At 51.4% G+C, this 21,266-nt stretch overlaps 1 protein-coding gene across 11 annotated transcripts in view; it reads right to left on the bottom strand.

Moving 5' to 3' along the window:
- The window catches only part of RPH3AL (rabphilin 3A like (without C2 domains)), a 47,670-nt gene that overhangs the window by 17,776 nt on the left and 8,628 nt on the right, over window positions 1–21,266 (bottom strand). For 10 of the 11 annotated variants that reach the window (XR_010349505.1, XR_010349503.1, XR_010349502.1 and 7 more), the window contains 6 exons: window positions 20,485–20,628; window positions 18,853–18,982; window positions 15,220–15,306; window positions 8,203–8,368; window positions 2,805–2,912; window positions 956–1,129 (listed from right to left, as the gene is read on the bottom strand). Coding sequence is in view for 1 of the 11 variants with exons in the window: in XM_064395055.1 (XP_064251125.1) it covers window positions 956–1,129; window positions 2,805–2,912; window positions 8,203–8,368; window positions 15,220–15,306; window positions 18,853–18,982; window positions 20,485–20,628 (809 nt within the window). In the remaining 10 variants the exon portion in view is untranslated. Of the gene's footprint in view, window positions 1–955; window positions 1,155–2,804; window positions 2,913–8,202; window positions 8,369–15,219; window positions 15,307–18,852; window positions 18,983–20,484; window positions 20,629–21,266 lie in introns of all 11 variants that reach the window. The other variant, XR_010349504.1, reaches the window with a different exon arrangement.

Here is a 21,266-nt window from a genome sequence, read left to right on the forward strand (position 1 = left end):
AGGAATCCACCCTCTCTAATCCTGCTTAAAATAAACCCCCAGCCCAGGGCAGGCTCTAATCCAGGGGGAGGAAGGACAGAGCAGAAGAATTATTTGTTTGGTTTGTCTGGTGAAAAACCAAAAGAAGAATTACAAGTTTTCTGGAAGCTGGGGAGGGAGGGAGAGCAGAGGAACAATTTTGTGCTGCCTGTTCCTGGCAGGAAGTGTGGGGAGGGAGGGGGACCACGACTCCCTGGTGCACTGAAGGATGAACCTGCCTTCCCTAATCCAATTTATGCCTCAACATGGCCAGCACCAAGCAGGCTCAGGAAGAACAGGAGAGGCAGTTCAGAGGGCAGGAATGCTGAGGAGGGAGCAGGGCTGGATGATAACTTGAGGGGTTAGTGACTAAATTAGTGGGAGCTGCAGAGAGAACACATTTGCATCTCTTTCAGCTGCTTCAGGTGTGATAGCAGCCTCTGCTTTCCCAGTCACTTAATTGTTCTGAGGTTTTTGAGGGGGGAAAAGTGTCTTTCTTCTGCACTGCAGAGTTCTGGGAAGAGCCATGCTTGGCTTTAAGAGCAACCTCACTTCAGGAAAAATGTTACTCAGTCTCATAAAGCTGCTGGACTTTGCTTTGCTTCAGGAGGAGCTCAATCTGTTCTGCTGGCTCTGCAGGACACAGAGGAGCTCTGCAGGGCCACAGCCCCGGGCTCTGAGTGCTGCTGGCCGTGGGTGCAGGCAGCTCCCACCCCAGACCATTACTCATGATGCAGAGAAGGTTTTGCATTCAGGGAAGAAGGTGTGACACTGCGACAGCATCTGCTAACACAAAGAGGAGAAGCAGAGAAAAGTCATCCCGGGGCCACAGCTTTCTGTGCCTCTGGGAAAGCACACAAAGCCTCTGGGAAAGCTGTGCAACCAGGGAATGCAGCCCCAAAAAGCAGGGATGTGCCCAGAGGGGGGGTGAGCTTACCAGGGGTGCTGGTGCCGGCGTCGCTGTGGCGCCTGTCCGGGGCTCGGTCACTCTCCGTGGGGCTGAGCTCTGCCCCCTGCTCACTGCCCAGGCTGCTGTGGCTCCCCCACACCTGGGGGCACTGGGGGGTCCCCAGGGCTGTGCCCGTGGCCTGGCTGGGTCCCCTGGTGGGTGCTGCAGGGACAGGACAGAGATGCTGCTGAGGGCGTGGGAAGGGGGTGGTGTTGGGGAAGATGGAACAGGAAAGCCTCATAAATGTGATTGCCTGGCAAAAGATTTTGAGCTATAAACTATAAGCAAGATTGAAATGAAAGCAAGCTTTGAGATACCTTAGTTACTGAACAACTGGAAAGCAATGGTATGGCTGGCTGATTTGATGGAACAATCCCCTGTGCTTGCAGACAGGCCCAAGGGTCAGGCAGACCCTACTAGCTGGGCAGAAGGGGTCCAAAGAGCAGTTTTTAGGGTTTAAAATGTAATACAGTATGGTAATGTAATGATTCTTATAGGCTGTATGTACCTGCTGTAGGATTTGTATCTTGTATTAGATTGGTTAGTGAGAATTAGAATATTCAACACAGAAGAAGATTTATGATATTGTAACGGGAACCATTGGTTCATTCTCCCTTTACCATGCTCTTGCATTCATTTTCCTTACTCTTCCTCACTCTCTCATTCTCTCTACCACTCTTTTTACCCCTCTTTGGGGCCTGCTCAGAGCTGTGGCTGCAGCTCCCAGCAGGGCCCTACACCCACACCCTCTGCAATAAACCAAATCCTGGCTTCAGAGATCCCTCATGTCCGTCTGTCCTGGCCATCCCAGCCCCTGGCACTCCTGCAGGCTGCGGGCACTGAGCTGGGTCCTACAGGAGCAGGAACATCCCAGCTCCAGCCAGGAGCCCTCAGGAGCAGGGCCAGCCCTGGATCTGCTGCTCTGCTCCCAGGAAACACCAGTGATCCCAGTGCTGGGAAGCCAGGGGTGAGGAGCTGGCCAGGGATGTGGTGCCAGGAGCTGTCACATCCACATTCCCTGAAAAATCCCTCTGCCCAGGATTCTTGTCCTGAGAAGCTGAGAAGCCTCAGAGAAAAAGGAAAACAATAATTATCTCATTTGCTTCTCCTGTGTTTTGCTCCTTTGCAATGTGTTTGGAGATTGTTTATCCAACAGGTGATTGTTCCATTGATTTAATGGGAATTATTTTGTCTCTTTGGCCAACCAGTGCCAAGCTGTGGCAGGACTCTGGAAAGAGCCACAAGTTTTCATTATTATCTTTTTAGCCCTGTCTGTATCCTTTCTGTATTCTTTAGTACAGTTTAGAATAATATGATATAATTAATATAATATATACTATACTATAATATAATATACTATAATATAACATAATATACAATATATACTATAATATAATATACAATACAATATATACTATAATATATAATATACTATAATATAATATACAATACAATATATACTATAATATATAATATAATATAATATAATATAATATAATATAATATAATATAATATAATATAATATAATATAATATAATATAATATGATATAATATAATATAAAATAATATAATATAATATAATATGGCTTCTGAGAACACAGAGTCAGATTCATCATTCCTCCCTGCCACAAGGATCCCCACAACACAATAAGGAGCAGCTCCCAGCTCCTGGAATGCTGCAGGCCCTGGAAGGAGCCAGGGAGAAATCCCAGGGAAAAGGCTCAGACCCTCACCCAGCACAGCAGGGAGGGCAGGAGAGCAGCTGAGCCAAGAGCCAAACATCGGAGCACTTTTCACCTCCCACCCTCCAGCCACAAGGACCTGCAGCTCCTCACCCATTCCTGCCTGGAGCTTCCTCCCTTGAGAGCCTCTGGGTCCCACGGGTTTGTCATCCAGGCTGGAGCAGCTGAGCTCTGAGTCGCTCTCACTGTCACTGGAAACCACTGCAGGAAAGGTCAGGGAGAGGAGAGAGACATTTACTCACAGCGTTCACCAACACTTCCCAAAGAGCTGCCAGATGGATGCAAATCAGACAGGAACCAACCCTGCCTCCCTGCTCACCTTCTCCCCCCCCAAAGGAGACCCCACCTGCAGCTCCCCCCAGCTGCTCCTCTCCAGCACGATGTGGTTTTACCCCTTGCAGATGAGTGATGACTCCAGAAGGTGCAGACACCACCAGGGCTTCTCTCCTAAAGCTGACAGGGACCACGGGGGTGCTCCTGTGCCACCCTCTGCTCCCACTGACCCATCCCAGCACCCCAGCAAGCCCCCTCCTCCTGGTATTTGCTGCCTCCCACCCCAAGTGAGGCACCCCTGACCCTCTAAGGGAAGGTGCAGGGCTGGTTCCTGCTCAGCTGCACCTGCTCCACCCCTGGGCAGTGTGGGCAGAGGGGCTCTTCCCCTCCAAGCTGCATTTCCAGCGTGGCAGGATCCAAGAGGAGAACATCAGATAAATCCTGAGCACATCCAATCATCCCCATCAGCAAACTCTGTTACTCCAGCATCCCCCAAAGCTCCAAAGGGTCACTGCTTTTCCTCAAGGAGCCTCTTCTCCTGTCTCAAAGCTGCTTTTTTTCCTCTGTGTTTTTCTTCCCCCTGAATCCTGGCTCTCTTCCTGCTGCTTTCCACTCCCCATATTTTCCAGAAGAGCTGGAGCAGCCTCATTTTGCCAGACACGGCTTCCCAAACTGGCAGGTTCTTTCCACTTTTCCATGCAATTATGCAAACACCTCTGCTGCTTACACTGGTGTAAAAGATAACTCGACTGCCAGCTGCTCTGGGTAAAATAAAAATGGTGTTTTTCCCAATTCCTGGGTTTTTTTGTGGTGGTTTGATCTCAGAACAGAAATTGTGAGGCTGAGGAGGAAGGTAATGGGAAAAAAATCTGGTTTTTGTTTGAGGGATTGCACTTCTCCATCTGAGCAGGCAGATACCAGCTCTCCTGGCAGCCACTTCAAACAGCAGGTCCCAACTCCTGGTGAAAAGTACAAAATCAGCCCATGAGGGATGTAAAGCAGGTGACACTGGAACCTGCAGCTCTCCTGTGGAAAAAGGAAGCCCCAAGGATTTTTTTTTAGGTCCACCAGGACATCTCCAGAAGCTCACACTGCTGTGAGAAGTGATTTTCTCTGTGACTGAACAAACACCAGAGTTCCTCCCAAGCTCAGAGAGGGATGTGGGTGCAGAGGAACAAGGTGACAAGGGTAACACAGAGCTGTCATTTCATCTCTCTGTGTCAGCCCAAACCCCTCAGCACTCCCCAGGGCAGCAGGATGGGAATCCTTCCCCTTGCACAGAGCAGGAGCTGTCAAATATTCCTGCCAAGCACCTCTGCAGGCACTCCTGTACTCGAGGATCTGTACTACACAAAATATTTCATTTTAAAAAAAAGAGGAATGAATACCTAAAGTAATGCTAACATCTCTGAGGATATTAAAGCTGGCAGCCAGTGTTATTGCAAAGCATTATTGAAGTTGCCTGGCAGGCAGCTCCTCACACACATCCTGCAGGGAAAAAGGCTCTTTTAAAAGCTGGGGGGCTGCAATGCTGGCTAAGAGTCCTCAAAGCAAAGGTTTGTCTAAAAAACATCTTCATTACTACCTGGGAATTTCAGGTTCAGGAAAAACATCTTCAGAACTCCCTGGGAGAGGTGGGGGTTCTATATAAACACTGTTAAAACAATCCATACATACCAGAGTGGGGTTTTTTTCCCCTATATAATCCAAATCTCAGCTGCAAGACTCATTCTGACCATCTTATTGCTCAATTCTCTCAGAAAATTAAGTCCTGTTCCACTTGGTCATCATCTTTTTTTTTTTCTTTTTTTTTTTTGCTCTCCTGGATTCATAAAATCCATTTCCTCAGAACAGCTCCTTCCTCCATGAATCCTCTGAAAATGCTGGGAGCCAGGATTTATTTGGAGAAGGCCCCAGTGAATCAGTGGAGGTGACTTTAGCTGCCTGTCCTGCTGCCATTCAGCAGCTCAGAGAGAACCAGCACAAGAGGAAGAAAATATTAATGACTCGAAGGCACTCTCACCACAGGACCAGCCCTGTCTGCTCTCATTTCCTCTGCTGCCAATAAGAGTGTCTTTTACTCACTGCACCAAAGTCTCCCTTTCAGGTAATCCTTCATGAAAACCTTCTGCTGGCACTTTCCAGAGCCCAGAAGTCTTAAATCTGGTGTTCCAGCAGTTGCTGATATATCAATAAGAACTGTTGGACAGCTGTTCTTTCAGAGGATGGAACAGATTTATCCCTATCTCCAGCTGACTGGGAAAAAAAAAAAAAAGCTCATAAAACAAAATCTGCCGAGATAAAACTTGCTAGAAAAGCAATATTTCCACCAGGGAATGGGTCACTCACTGGGAGCCTGGAGCCCTGCAGCTGCTGGCAGAGCTCAATCCCAACCCAGGGGCACCCAGGGGGTGGTGAAGGACAACTGCTGGCTGTTCTACCCCAGAGGAAATCAGGACATGGGGAGGCTGTGCTGAGCCAAGGGGAAGGAGCACTTGGCTGGGGCTGGGAGCTGGTATTAAATGTGTGTTTTTGGCACAGGAAGAGCCATCCCAGCTCCCTGGTGCTGCCAGCGCAGGGCAGGGCCCAGCCTGGCACACACACACAGCCCTTGGCACCTCTTGCAGCTGCCAGAAACAGCAAAAGCACGTGGGAATCTCAGCCCCAGGATGAGCACAGACCCTGAGCAGGGCTGCCCTGCAGCACCCAGAGTTTTGGCAAGCACAGGGAGCAGGGAGGGCGACAGCTTCCTGGTCACTGCAGGTGGGGAAGTGAGAGAAAATGAGGATTTTTACAGCCTGGGTTGCACTGAGGGCAGCTCCCCTGCCAGATCACACCCTGTGCTCCTCCAAGAAGGAAGAGGTGACTGGACCCAGCCCTTGTCCCTTTCAGGAGCTGCAGTTTGCAGCTTTGGCACTGCAAAGTTGGCAAGTTGGGCTCTCCCTTGGTGGCCTGCAGACCCTCCCCAGCACATCCCTCCCTGCTCCATCCCTCAGGAATTTGGCCACTGCATCCCCCCTGCCCAGCTGCTGCTCCCGTGCCTCGGGCACATCCCATGGCTTGGCAACAGGGATGGAACAGGAAAATCCCCCAGGGAGCAGCAGGCAGCCCTCCTGCCAAAGAGTGCAGCAGCTCAGGGATCACAGTTCTGTTTGCTTCCCACCTTTTTCCTGCACAGCTCAGAGCGTGGATGAGGAAAACCCTGCTGCTCTTGCTCCCTCCCCCTGACCCAGTGCAGAATCCCACCCACATTCCAGCACATGGAGCAGAGCTGCTGCCCAGCAAAAGAAATATTGCTGCTATTCTCCTCCTGACAATACATTTGTGCCTTAATTAATAGCAGGGTTCCCATGGCAACTGCTTGTTTATAACAGAAAAACTAAAGGCACCAGCAAATCCCAGTGTCAGCGAGCACAGGAGAAATACTGGGTGTGCAAAAATAAAACTTCTGCCTTCCACCCTCCTGCAGTGGGAGCAAATTCCCAGGTTCTGACACTGATCCCTCCCTTTTGAGGGGGGAAAAAGGCACTACTGAAGTTTGTCCCATCTCTGCTGGCACGGAGGGTGCCCAGGGGCTGTGGCAGGACTGGGCTGGCCCCACCTGCAGAGCTCAGAGCTGGCTCCTTCAGCACATCAGAGACCAGCAGAGGGGCTGGCCAGGGCTGGCCAAGATGATGGGAACCCCGGGGAGAGCAGCCTGTCAGAGGGAGGAGTGTTAAATGCCAGAGCTCATTCCCAGGAACATCCTGCCAAGCCAGCTCCAGGGCTGTGCTCCGAGCTGCAAGGACGTGTCTGGGGGAGCTGCACGAGGTGTGAGCTGACAAATGCCACCAGCCAGGCAGGGGGAACCAGCTCAGCCCAGCTCCAGCTGCAGGTTCACCGTGGCAATATCATGGATCCACATCTCCACAGGGGAAGGAGGCTGCCCTGCAGAGCTGGGGGATGACAAAGAGCAGGAGTCCCAGCACTGGCAGCTTCAAAGGAGGTAAAAGGAGGGGGGAGATGCACAAGCTCCCAGCTCCAGAGATGAATTACAGCCTGCAGTGCCCAATGAAAGCTGGCCAGAGGACAGGCAGCCTCACAGAGAAGGGCAACAGGGAAAGAAAGCACCAGAAAATAAAGCCATAAATTAATATTACCCAACCCATAAAGCAGCAGCCAGACAAACATCAGAGAGCAGGGACAGAGGCAGCTCACCACCCACATCAAAGCTTACCAAAGGTCACTTTGCTGTCCTCCCCCTGCTCCTGCCTGTATTTATGGGGAAGCCTTCTCCAAAAAACAGAAATCAGTTGAAAAGCTGAACTAAGTAGCAGGCCAGGCCTGGGCTCAACAGCTTCAACTCTTAACGTTTTCTCTATTGTGTGAACAAAAAACAACCTCATCAATCAGTCCTGCTAAGACAACTCCTACCAAGAATCTCCTGGAGGGCAACATAACCATCTACTGTTGATCTAATTTGTCTTTAATTACAAAAGTTACAGTAGGGCTGGGAGTGCTTTCTTCGCTGGGCCCTGAAGAGCAGGTTTGTAAGCCCAAGGCTCCTGAGGTTTCTTTATTAAAAGGTTATTTCCCCCTGCACTTCTGCTAAGTGGAGGAGTGCATGCAGCTGGTTCACTCGAGAGGGCTTCTCCAGCTGAGGGGATCTAACAGCAAAAAACAGAAGGGGAGAGGCCAGACAGTTCTGCTAATCCACCCAGAGAGAGAGGAAATCAAAGCAGACTGGCAGCAGCTCTGATTCTGCAGCACTCACATGCTGGCAGAGCAATTCCTAACCCAGCTCACAGCGACTTGAGGAATCTGCCCAGCAGAGCAGCAGGAACGAGGAGCAAGGCGGGGGGGAATGAGCCACTGGGTCAGCCTTGGCTGCACAGTGCTGTCCAGCAGTGGCACAGTCCCTGGAGAGCAGCAGGAGCAGCTTCTCAGGCAGCTCTCTGTTCTGTGAAGGAGAAGGAATGAAAAAGAGTGGGGTGAGGGCTGCAAGGAATGGAGGAAAGCAGGGGTGGAGTGTAGGACAGGCACTCCAGGAGGACTGGGACTAATTTGTGCCACCAACATGCACTTAAATATCAGCGAATCCTCCAAAAACCACGAAACTCCAACATCCACATGGGGAACACACCACACCTCGTGGGACAACACCTCTGACAGACAACTTCCCTGACTGCTGGGAAGCAAGAGGAGAAGGAGCTGGCTCCTTCTGGGTGGGAGAACCAACCTTTTCCCCTGGCCCAGGTGAAGGAGCGGCTGCTCCCGATGCTCTCGGCCGCCTCGCCCTGCCAGGGCTGGCCCTGCAGCTCCAGGGCTCTGCTGCTGCTGCTCTTCAAAGGCGTGATGTACTTGGGCAGCCCTTTGTAGAACCACGCCCCAGACCTCTTCCAGACCTGCCAGAGACACAGACAGGACACTTTAAGCTGGGTTTGTACAACAAAATGAGCTCCCCCCCAGCCGCTCGCGCCGATCCCAAATTCCTGCTCAGATTCATCTCTGTCCTCCTTCCACAGCTGAAAAATCCCAGCTGTGAGGAAGCAGCAGGTACAGATGGCAGGAGGAGCAGAAGGGGATGGCAGAAGTGCTGCCTCATGCTGGACCTGCAGCACAAGCCCAGTGTTCATCTCACAGAGCAATCCAGGCCAAGCCAGGTCGTGTAACGAGCTTGAAAACCCCAGAATGAGAACAACACTCAAACAACCTGAACCTGCAGCAGGAAATGGACCTCGAGCACTAAACTGTAATATCTGCTGTAAGAACAGCCTCTCCTCTCCAATTTAGCTTTAATGCAGCTTATGATGAAGGCACTCTATTAAGTATATTTAATATAAAGCCTGCTGTAAGCCAGGGGAAGGGAGAAGGGTGGCAGCTCAGACAAGGAGAAATGGCCTCGTACAAACCTAATTCTTGTGTGCCTTCCAGCAGCCTGATAATGAGCTAATGACACAGCCAGGGCAAAAATAAGTTAACATAGTAAAAATATCATTTTTTACTTCTTGCACTTCTTCTCAGTGAAGGAGATCATCAGTGTTCCCACTCCAAGTTCCCAAAGCACTTTACACACAGTTTCATCATGATGGCAGTGGGTGCAAATGCAGATATCCCTAATTGCAGCAACACATTAGAGCCTTTAGAGCTTAATGAAGGCAGAGGGCAGTGCAAAACCTGACATTCAGGAGGACACCTGTAGTGACAAAATCTGACATTCAAAAAGCAGGACAGCAGCAGCCCCACTACACTGATGGCTGCCTGGTTCCCAGAGCCACCAAGAGAGCTCAAATCTCTGTGTCTGGGGTCTTGAAAGCCAAGTGCAGGCGATCTGAATGCAGAGGGGGAGCTGGGAATGTGGTTTTTAAAGAAATCCACCCAGCAGGAGAAGAAAGCAGAGCGCGGCTGTGACCCAGCACACGTGCAAGGGGGAGGCTCGTGCATCACAGCAGGGTCTGCAAACCAGCAGGTGAGAGCATCCTGCAGCTCCACCAACGTTCTCCCAGCAGGAGGGTGAGTCTGCCATCCAGGCACAAAGCTGGGAAGCCAATTTCCCCAAGACTGCAAGTTGTTCTTCTGCAGAGGGGGTTTGGCAGGCAGGACACCTCAGCAGCTCCTTCTCTGCTCTGCCAACAGCCAAAGTGACCCAGCCAGGCAAGGCACAGGCTGACACAGCTCCTTCTGTCCCTTCTGCTGGCACGTGGGGACTCACAGCAGTTGGTGCAGTGTGTCAAACAGCACATGGCAGAGCAGCACAGGGACCCTGCAGGAACGGGCTCTGCTCGCTGAGAATCAAGAAATGCAACAGATTTTGAAGTGTGGGACATACTTCTCTGCACAGAGCTCAGGTACACGTGGCCCGTGCAGGAGCTGCAGGCTGGGCAAGCCCAGGGGTCCCTGGGGAAGGCTGGAGTTTTTAGGAGCAGCAGGAGAACAGGGACAGGGCTGGAAATTGTCCATCCCTGACACACGCTGGGGATCTGGTGCACACACACCTTCCCTGGATGAACTGCTGGGGAGGAAACAGCCCTCTGGTGCAGTCACTCTCTGAACAGACCTTGCAACATCTGTAATTTAATTTGAAGCACTGGAGAGACCTATTATCTTCAGGCAAGCTCCAATTTAGACACACCATAAAACCAATCAGACACAGCACGGGTGGCTGCAACAAAGGCTGGTCACCCCCAGGTTCCTCACTCCCCCAAAGCAAGTCGTTACAGAAAGAGTTAATGACATAACACACCCAGCTCTGATGTGGTAATACTACTATAAAATTGATTCTCTGCATACATATTCCCTTTAAATTGGTGCTTCTAATAGAGTTTGGTCCTATTATGGCAGCAGCGAAATTGTTTTGAAATCAGCTCTGAAATAACTGCAGCAAGACGCTCTCCCCTGGATGGATTCAGTCCCTCTGCCCCTCCAGGTCTGCAGCACAGCTCATCCCAAAGGACCAGGGATCACATCCTGCTCTGCACATGGGGCAGTTTGAGCATTCTTGGATTAAAACTCCATGTTTTGACCCAAGGTTGATGTTGTTGACTGCTATTGATGGCATTTGATTGATGGGTAGAGTGGCCTGACAGCAAAGTCCTTGCTTGATTTTAGATTAATACATCTGTAACAGAGCCTTGAGAATAAAATTCTTGTTTATCAGCAGGAGCTTACTCTTGCCAAGGAAGGGAGGATGCTGCTCCCACCAGTTCACATGAAGGTGAAATCTGCTCCCCACAGCAGTCTGAGTTTGGGTGGAGCTGGAACATCACCAGGGAGAGGGACAGCCGTGGCCATGACAGATAAATGCCTTTTCCAACCCTGATAATATTCCCATTAAAGCTGCATCAAGCCATCATTGCAGCTATGGAGTGACACACGCAGAAGCAGATGGGGATTTTATCGAGCATTTTCAAGTGCAGCCTGGAAATGGGACCTGACAGAGAATCACTGGGCCCTGGTGAGACTCATGTTGCTGCTCTGAGCTTACAAGTGCTAAAACAAGCTCCTGAAGAGGGAAAACATTAGGGCTTGCTGATAAAGAGGTGGATCACAGCTGAGGGAATCACAACAAACACTTGCAGCCTCCCCAGAGCCCTCCTCACCAAACCACATCCCCCAAACAGAGATGCTTAGAAAAGAGCTTTGCTGCAAAGCCACATTTTGCTCCAGCACCTCCTGCTCGTGCCATGCAGTGCTCCCACCCTGCAGCCCTTTCCTTCACAGCAATTTGGGCTTGATGACAAAGCCACAGTTTGCTCCACCACCTCCTGCAGCCCTTTTTCACAGCAACATTGGTGAGAGGAAAACCACCACTTTCACCTTCCCAGGCTGACACAACCAACACCAAAAGGTGGGGAAGCAGCTTGCTGTGGGCTACAGCGAGGAAAAAGGCCCCTGCAGATGCAGCCTGCCTGGGAGGAGCTGCTGGCATGCCCTGCCTGCAGCACAGCCCCACAGAGTCCCTCTGTCTGTCCCAGCTCTCCAGCAAACACCGCTGGGCAGAGCCAGCGCTCCTCAGCCTCGTTATCTGCATTCATCTGCTTTTCCATAACACAGAGATTTCCAATTACATTATTTACAGCAGGCTGCTGCCGACTCCCACACTGGGCACTTGAGGATGAAGGAAATTAAAAGGCAGTGGAATTACCATTCCCAGCTTTGTTTCTGGAATAGCAAAATCCATCGCCCCCCTGACCCCGGCGTTTCTCAAGCTGCACTGCCTGCCAGCCTTCAACCATTTATCATCCCCCTTTCAATCAGGCCTCTTTTTTTTTCTCCCACCCGTGGCTCTATTCTGGAGGACACTATTTTGAGTCTAACTACTTGCTGCCACCCCCAAAATAATACGGCAGAGGCTATTGATGAGTTCTTTCAATTGCAAACAGGTGCACATCGCTCCTATTCAATCCAGAGTCACCCAAAATAAACACCCTTCTCCATCCGTGGGGTGTTTTGCCAGGAAATCGTCATGCCAGGCAGGAATAACCCCAAGCTTATGTTGCTTTACAGTGTTCCAAGTGGTAGGAGTGGATATTTGAAAAGGGAAGCCCCGGGGGCAAAAGGGGAGGAGATGACTCTGCTCCTCTCTTTGCGAGGTTTGTTGTGATGAACTGAGAAATGCAGCCAGCCTTGAAAATGCTGTGTAGTGGAGGAGAAGGAATGAAAAGGAAAGTGAAGCAGAGAGGGCAAATTAAAACTTTTAACAGGTCCCGGGTAGCTGACACTCCTTTTCATATTCGAGGGAGTTTTAAAAAGAAAGCTTTCCCCCCACCCCACTGAAACTGCTTTCATTATCCTTACAATTCTGGATGTGTCAATTCAAATGTAAATGTGCACAAACGCTTCCAAGAGGATTTTAATTACAAAGATAGCATCGCTAATTATGGATATATATATAAAAATATATGTATAAGGGGTAATTCAGGAAGGTGTTCTGCAGAATCTGGTGCCACCAGTCAAAACAAGGCTGTGCAGAGAGTTAAAGGGCTGGGCAGGGATTTGACAAAACCCAGCAGGTCCCTTTTCCCCTTCAGGCCAGGAGGTGACAGGCAGATTTCGGCCAGGCACAGCTAATTCAGGGTGGGCAGTGCTGCTGTGCCAGAGGTCTGGCAGCAGGGAATCCTTCCAGCTGTGCATTTACCAGCCAAGTTCTGCTGCTGCAGCCCTTGCACTGCAGGAGCTGCTCCCTTTCTGCCCTCGGATCTCATTCCCGGGGAGTTCCACTGCAAACCCACAGCCTGTGCTGGCTGCAGCCAGGATCAGCATCCCTGGGCTCCCACGGGATGCTGCAGGAGCAGCACTGCCCCAGGGGATCAGCCCTGCACACTCTGACTGCTGAAAGGTGAAGCACGATCAAGGAAAGGAGGAGGGAAGGAGGAAGGGAGATCCTTGCCCTCAGAAGTGAATGTGAGCTGAATTTGGTTCTGCCTTTGCTTGCAGGAGCACTAAACAACAATCCACAGCATCCAAAGACACTGAGAAGGAAAAAACACCCACAGAATCCTGGAAAAACAAAGGAGGGTTTTGCTCCCTCTGCAAACAGCTGGGACAAACACCTCTGGAGGGATGCAGGTGAGGTCTGGCTTCCTCCAGGATGCACTGATGGTGTGGGGCTGCCTGAGGGTGCTGGGGGATGTTCCCTTTGCAGACACAGCCCCTCACCCTGGCCATCCCCTGCTGCTCTGCCTGGGATGCCTGGATGCAGGCAGGGTCCCAGGAAGCAGCAGGCAGAGCCCATCCCTCGCCTCCACTCTCCAGAAACAAGAGCAGCTCGTTGCTCGTGGCCCTGCAGCACAGCCCTCCCAGAGGAGCCTCCCAAGGAAACAGAAAGCAGCAGGGAGGCTGAGGACAGGATTCCCAGAGGGATCTGTGGGCACCAGGCACTGGGCTCTGACTGGAGGGCTGATGTTTCCACAGCTCGTAGCTCTGGAGCTGGTTTTGAGCCAGGCTGGGTGATGCTTTAATCACAACCAAGGCTGCAAAAGGGGGACCCTAACCCCAACCTCAACCCTAACGTGCCACTAAACTTCTGCCGGCTCAATTCCAGCCTTCAGGGCTAAACAATGACATGGGAAATGAAGGGATGAAGGAGTGTGGACAATGCCACAGGCTGCAGCTGTTAGCTGGTGCATGGGATGTCCAACCCCAGCACCCCAGATCCTGCTGGGCCACATTTATTCTGATTTACCTCAACTCCCTTGCCCAAGGTTTCTCTAATTCTCAGTTCCCACACCCCCAAAATAAAGGCAGGGTGTGTAGGAAGACACAGGGGATGGATGATTTGATGTCTGTGTGCCCTCACTGTGACCCTCCCAACCTTCTCCTGCTCAGGGCACCAGCAGCAGCATAAATAAAAAAGGAGACAGACTTGAACCCACCTTAAAGAGAATTGGAAAATAAAGCAGAAGCTACAGGTTGAGAGGCAAGTTGAGGCTGTGATTTGGTCTAAGAAGGGAAGGTCCATCTATTTTCCTCAGGGATGCACTCTGGCTGTATCTCAGGGCTCACAGAGTGAGAGCTGGAGGTTATCATACCCTCACACTCTGGCCACACATAACACGTGCTGGACACATTAATATTCTCTGCCCACTGACCAGGTTACTTATTATTTTCTAAGAAATAGGAAAAAACCCACAGTGGTACAGAGACATTGAAAAAAAAACAACAGAATAAAGGAAATAAAGCAAATTTTAGTCCCTGCGTTTCCCTGCAGAGCTCAAAGAATACCTGCACCTGCCTCGCTCTCTATTTTGGGATCTCTATCTGGAATTCAAAACATCTAGATGATTCAGTGTATCAAATTGTTATCAAAATCCAGGGAGCTGGAATGCTTTCTTCCTGCCCTACCCACACTGCTGCTGGTAATTTCAATTGTCAGCATCCACGTATTCCTCATTTTACCTGAACACGGACACAAAAAAATCCCTCCAATGTAAAACCTAAGCAATGCAAAGTTTCCACAACTAATTAAAAAAACAAAGAACAAAACCAGCACCTCCAACACCTGCACAAACACTCTCACCACACTTCAAAAATTGATTTAGCAGAGCACCCAGGTTACACAGCTGGGTGCAGTTTGGTCTGAAATAGCTGGACTGGATTGATGCTCAAGGACCACAAGCCAAAGCCCAAAATAAATTGATGGGAACAAGTGAAAATCCATCTGTAATCACAGAACAAATTCACAGACTTCACTCCAGCACAGAGCAGCGAGCCCTGATGTTGGTGGATGCTGGCTGCCAGACAAGAATTGAGGCAGCCCATTACTTTTTTTTTTTTTTGCAAAGTCAAGGATGAAGGATATAAAAATTTAGAGACCTGCATTAGAAGTCTCACACACTGGCAAGTTATGGGATTTTGAAGGCAGGGAGGAAAACAGATTTAAAGGCTGCAATTCTAGTTATTTTTAGTGGGACAAATTATGCTCTACATCTCTCAAGCTGTATTGAAAAAAAAAGTCAGCCAAGTTTATTTGTCACAGAGTGAGGAGGGAAAGGGTGTAAGGGAACAACATCTTTATGGCCAGAGCTAGAAAAATCCCACAAAGTCAAGTTCCAAATGTGATTTTTCCCCTTCACCCCCTCATAAAACAAAGTTGTCACCCCTGTGTGTGTTTGAGCCTGCCTGGCCTCCAGCCAAGCCTCCCAAATCCCATTTTCTGCCTTCCAAGGCCCAGGGAAGAGCCCACACATGCTGTGCACAGATTTGGGCTGGGCAGGGGGATGCTGCTGAGCCCCAGCCCCCCACAGCTGTGTTTTACCTCTCTCTGCTCACTGCAGATCTTGCACAACCACAGGGGACGTTTCTGGGCTCCGACAGTTTCTATCCCACACTTGGTGCAAACTTTCTGGAACAAGGAGAGAGAAAAGAAAGGAAGAAAAACAAAAAAAGAGAGATGGTGTTAGCAGCTCCCCACAGCCCCTGGGGTAGAGAAGGTTGAGAGGCAACAGCTCTGCTTTGCTCTCCTTAAAAAGCTGACACAAATTCCCTGTTTTTCCTGGAGAACCCCTGACTGCAGGAAGATGCTGCAGGGCTGTAAGGACAGGAGGCAAAGGCAAATCCACAGCACAGCCCTTGACTCCAGGGAGAGGAGAGAGCAGGGCAGGGCAAATCAAACCCCATCACCCACAGGTGTATTTGCAGAGCTGCTTTTTTATTGCCCTGAATCCTAACCCCCAGTCTCTGTGGCCTGGAGAGCAGCTGTAAGCAGGCACAAGTGCAGGATTGGGAATGGTCTCCTTCCTCCTCTCACACACACGTGTTGAATCCCACGTTTTCCCCTCCATCCCAGCACACTCCCCTTGATCTGGGGCTGGTTAGCAGGTGGGCATGGCCATGGTTACACACATTTCCTGAACTCTGATGGCTCTGCACAGCCCTTTCTGCTGTCTCTGCTGGCATCCCAAGCCATTTACAGCCTGAATCTCCCAGCATTACATAATGAAGCTGATGCCTATCAGCCCTGGCAGTGCAGCTGGAATGAGAAATGGGATGAATCCTTTGATCCTCACAGAGGAAAAGCCACTCAAGAAGAGGAGAGCAAAAGCTTGCTGAGATGTACCTGAGGGTTGGATGTCCCCAGATTCACACAGGCTGCTCCTGTGCCCAGGGATGAAGGTCTCATCTTCCCCACCCCACTATTCCTGCCCTCATCCTCCCAGAGAAATAATGAAAACCTGTTGAGCCTGGTGCACCAACCCTCAGCATGGTGCTCCCCAAGCCAAGGGGGACTGGCAGATTCAGTCACAGACACCTAAAAGACCCCAAACTCTCCCTCCCCCAACCCAAACCCCGAGGGAGCAGCTCAGCCTGAAATCCCCTCCAAAATCCCAATCCCCACACGGATAGCACATTCAAACGCTCCCTCTAGTGGAAATTCCCAACCGATTTTACTCCCAGCCACGAATTCTGAAAAATCCCAACATTAAAACGGTGTTTTCCTCCCCTCCTTCTCTGCAGAGTAGCTGGGAAATTGAGCATCACTCAGAACCCCTCGGAAGAAGACATAAAAATCAAGGGCGTTAAATGCAGCCCCATTTCTCATTAAACACAAGACAAAGCACTTTCCTCTCCCACTCATCCTTCACCTTTTACACACACATCAATCCCCTGTGCATGGTAAAGCACCTTGGGCTTTGTCTCACTCCTGCTATTGTTAACACATCTGGCTTTGCACACCCCTTTGTCTTGCCATAATTCCTTTATTTTCCAGATAATAAAAACCAATATTAAAAGGATTCTTTCCAAAGCAGGAAGTGGCACTTGGAAGATCCATCAGAAGTGCAGAACCTTTGTTCAGCAGGAGCAATTTACCTTGCTGAAGGTAAATTCTTTGCTGTGTTTCAGGTGCATCATTGCAATTCCTGGTATTGAATTAAATGTTCTGCAATGACACGGTACCAGAGCAGTGCCTGCCAGAAAAATATGAACTTTAAAAAAATCCATAATTCCCTGACAAATTGCTTATTGCACACAGCACTCCATGAGTGATGGATATCCCTGGACAAGAGGGAACAAGCAGTTCACTCTGTGCTCTGCTGAAGGGTTGGCTGTTCCCCGAGTTCACTCCACAACATTAAAAAGAAGAAAGGGAGAAGCCTAGGGCACCCAGGCAGAATTTTCTTGGGCTGGCACAGAGCTGAAAAGTGCAGCCAGTCTGAAAGCAGCTGCAAAATGCACCCTGGAAAAGTAGGATCTCACTTAAATCTGCCTGGATATGAATGCTGCTGAACTGCCCAACAGATTCCTGAAAAAAAGGAATAAAATCAAATAAATAAAAAAAAAATCCAGTTTTTCTCTGGGGTTTTCTGGTCACAGCCCTCCTCAGGGCAGGCTCACACTGTCCCACCAGCTGAGGGTCACTCCTGCAAAGGGACAGGGCTGGGAAGTGTCTGAAGCAGCCCCTGCCTCCTCAACAGCGTTCAGGGTTCACAGGAAATTGGTCAAAAAGCCCCATGGCAACGTGGCTCAGCTGGCTCCTGACAAGGTGAGGGCAGAACTGCCACGGGAAGAAGGCAGGAATAGAGCACATCCTGTTATTCCACATGCCTGAAATACAGGAAACAGCCAAGAAACTCCTGCCTGTCCCCTGACCCTTTACTGCCCACAGTGCACAGAGACCACGCTGCTCCCATCAAACCCAGCCTTTCACTCCCCACTGCTGCTTCCTTCCACACCCCTTCCCTAAAAGCTGTTTTCCCCACGGATTAGGAGCCAGAGGCTCCAAGATTTGTGTTTCCTTCCCCAGGCACTGCCTTAGAAGGAATTTTCTGCACAATCCCAGCGATTTCTGCAGCTCCCAGTGGAGGAACCTGCTCTGCAGCAGAGCTCACAGCTTGCTCTGCACGAGGGCTGTGTCCCACAAATCCAGCAGTGCCACAGAAGGCTGTCCCCCGTGTCCAACCACCAGTCCATGGCAAAGCAGCAGGTTTTACCCAGCAGAAACTCTCCAGCACCCAGCAGGTGCCCTCACCTCGCCGCAGGTGACACGCTGGCCTGAAGGAACTCCCAGAGGGGAGTCCCCAGGGAAGATGGGCTTCAAGAGCAGGAAAAGCAGCCTCCCAGCAGAGGCAGAAGGAGGTGGTTGCCTTGGAGATCATAATCTCCACAGCAATACAGATTAACCCCTCAGCTGTGGAGCCAAGAGCAGCAGGAACCATCCCTGGGGTGCTGGAGAGCAGCAACACACACAGCACAGGCACTCCCTGAGGCTCAGGGCTGGAAAACTTGCACTGCTTTGGAGCTTGAGGATGGACTTGAGTCCTCCTGGAAGGTCTCAGGGCAGACCTTGCAAAGCTCACAGACTTTTGTGAGCTGTCTCTGATGGCTGCACACTCCTGCCCCTTGTCCCACACTGCAAACCCCAAAACTCCAGCTGGGAGATGCAGAGGGGGCTGGCACAGCCCATCCCAGCACTGAGGGCAGCTCAGGCACTTTGGGATCCTGAGGAGTCTCTTCTTATCACCAGGATCCTGAGGAATCTCTTACTATCACCAGGATCCTGAGGAGTCTCTTACTGTCACCAGGATCCTGAGGAGTATCTTATTATCACCAGGATCCTGAGGAATCTCTTATTATCACCAGGATCCTGAGGAATCTCTTACTATCACCAGATCCTGAGGAATCTCTTATTATCACCAGGATCCTGAGGAATCTCTTACTATCACCAGATCCTGAGGAGTCTCTTCTTATCACCAGGATCCTGAGGAATCTCTTACTATCACCAGGATCCTGAGGAATCTCTTACTATCACCAGGCTGCCCCAGAAAACCCGATGGTCTGACAGCACCAGTGAGAATAAAATAACCCTGCAGGGCTCTCCAGCCTCCAGGGGCCTGGTGGTGTTTCCCAGAGAATCCTGCTGCCAGGAACAGGCTAGTGTGAGCAAACCCACCTTTTTGCAGTCCTGGCAGAAGACAGAGGAGCTGCCCAGCAGCCCCAGCATCTCCCCACAGAGCAGGCACTGCGAGAGGCCGTTCCCCATGGCGTTCTTCCTCATGTTCTCCAGCCTCTCCACCAGGCGCCTGCGGGCAGGAGGCAGAGCGGGGTCACAGCACTGCAGGAAAAGCTTCAAGTGCTCAGAGCAAGTCAGGAAGCACTGGGAAAGGGGAAAGGAGCTGAACCTGCCAGGCCCTCTCCATTTCCTGAAAGCAGCAGGGCAGGCACTGACTTGCCCACGTCCCATTAGAAGGAGGAAGGCCAGGCTGAAGGCCAAAGACCAAAATGAGCCTGGCTGTGGCACAGCAATGGCAGAACTGCTCCCTGCTCCCTTCCACAGCCCATTTGGAAGACAGGCAGCACATGAGCATGCACAATGTCTGCAGCAGCAGGGCTGGGAGAGGGCAGGAAGGCAGGACAGGCAGTTGGGATGCAGGGTGTGGAGGGCACGCAGGGCGAGGTTGCTCCGCCATGAGATCACTGCTTGGCAACCTGCAGAGGGGGACAGCAGCAGCCAGGCCATTTATCAGCACCAGCAGCAGGAGGGAGTGATCCTGCCATCCATGAATCCCACTCTCATTAGTGCTAATGTCCCATCCACCAGGGCCCCTTGGAGAGCAAGGCAAGGGCTGCTTGAGAGAGGTGCTGCCGTGGTGGGGAGGTCAGGCTGCACAGCCAGAGAGAGCCATCATTAGTGGATTTATGATCCCCGACTCGGACTCTGGCACAAAAGAGCTCCTGGGAGTTGACAAAAGGCATTTCAGAGAATGCCTCACCACAGGAGCTGCACGGGGAGCACTTTCTGCAGCTCCAGCAGCAGGCACACAGCAGCAGGCAGGCCCTCAGGGTCACTGGCTGCTGCTGGGGTCTCCCATTCATCACAAAAACATCACTGCCACTCCTCGTTAGCCCTCGCTAATGAGCTCTGCACAGGGAAGCAGAGAGGGCTGGACAGGGGCTGGGAGTCCCTGGGCTTTGCTGTCTCCTGAACACAAACCCTGCTGGGAAATGCTGCAGGGCTGCCCTGCTCTAAGGCAGGCAGAGTGGCATGATCACACACAGAGCTCAGGCCAGACCTCCGGCAGGCCTGAGAGCAAATGGGAACCTGCAGCAGCAAAAGGATGCCTGTAAATTAAATAATTCAACCTAGCAAACCCCATCCAGAGGGCTCAGCCAACTAGAACATCAACTCATTCTCTGCTCCAGGCAAAATCCCAGGGGCCTGGTGCGGACAAGGGAAAACCTGATTGCATTGCCAGCAGTGATCCTGAGCCACCCACGCCCTGGGCACAGCCTTGCCTCTCCCAGAGCCCCTGCCTCAGCACCACCTGCATTTTCCAGGGACTGTGTCAGGGCTGCAGCCTCAGCAACCCCCAAAGCTCAAAGAAAGCACAAAAAGAGCTCAGCGAGAAGGAAAACACGACATCCTCCCCAGCGGTCATCCCCTCCAAACAAGCAGCTTGGGAGGGGAAAACCACTGACCTAAGGGATGCTCTGAGTGCTGGAGGCTGAGCCCAGGCAGCTGGGAGGGCCAGTGCTGCCTTTGTGACCTTTTCTGGGCAGGGGAGGGACAGGAGCGTGGCCGTACCCGACGCGCTGCTGCTCCACCACGTCCAGCTGCTCTGCCTTGCGGATCACTCCCAGGATGACCTCAAGCTCCTTGGGGCTCAGAGCCTGCATCTTCCTCTGCTTCTCAGTCTGGAATGTGTGCACTGACCAGCCCGTCTGGAGCCTGTGGGAGGGGGTGGAGGGCAGGACTCAGCTGGGGAGGGGAGCACAAAGCCCCTGCCCCGCAGCCCCGCCAGGGAAATCTGCTCCATGCCTAAAGCCCAAAGCAGGAGGCTCCTCTCACTGAGCACATTTCCACCCTCCCATCAGCAAGGAGTGCTGTGCTGCCTCTCCCCGCCCTCTCTTTCTGCTCCTGTTTGTTTTTTTTACCACTGTAAGCCCCAATTCCTGTCTGTCCATAAAGCAGCAGCACCCCTGGGGCTGCCCCTCCTGGGGATCCCCTCACAGAGATGGCTGCTGATGCCAGGCACCACAAGTGCCAAAACAGGGATCACCTGCACCCTCCTCCCTGCAGGATCCCACATCCCTCAGCTCCAACACACAAATCTCTGGGCACGCCTGGAAATACAAATTTGGCACCATCCTCCCTTGGTCTGGCCCAGGTTCACACGAGGACCTCAGCAAACCCCCTGTGCCTCACATGCAGCAGCTGATGCTTCTCCTTGGCTCACTTGGCAGCAGGCAGGAGCTTTCACAGCTCAATTAATTAATTACCATTCAGGAGGGGTTTGGAGGTCACTGGATAAACTTATGGCTGCAAGGAGGACGCACTCCTGGGCACCACTGCCTTGCTGAGGCTCT

This window comes from Passer domesticus, chromosome 19 (genome assembly GCF_036417665.1).
Source record: "Passer domesticus isolate bPasDom1 chromosome 19, bPasDom1.hap1, whole genome shotgun sequence".
Classification (NCBI taxonomy): domain Eukaryota; kingdom Metazoa; phylum Chordata; class Aves; order Passeriformes; family Passeridae; genus Passer; species Passer domesticus.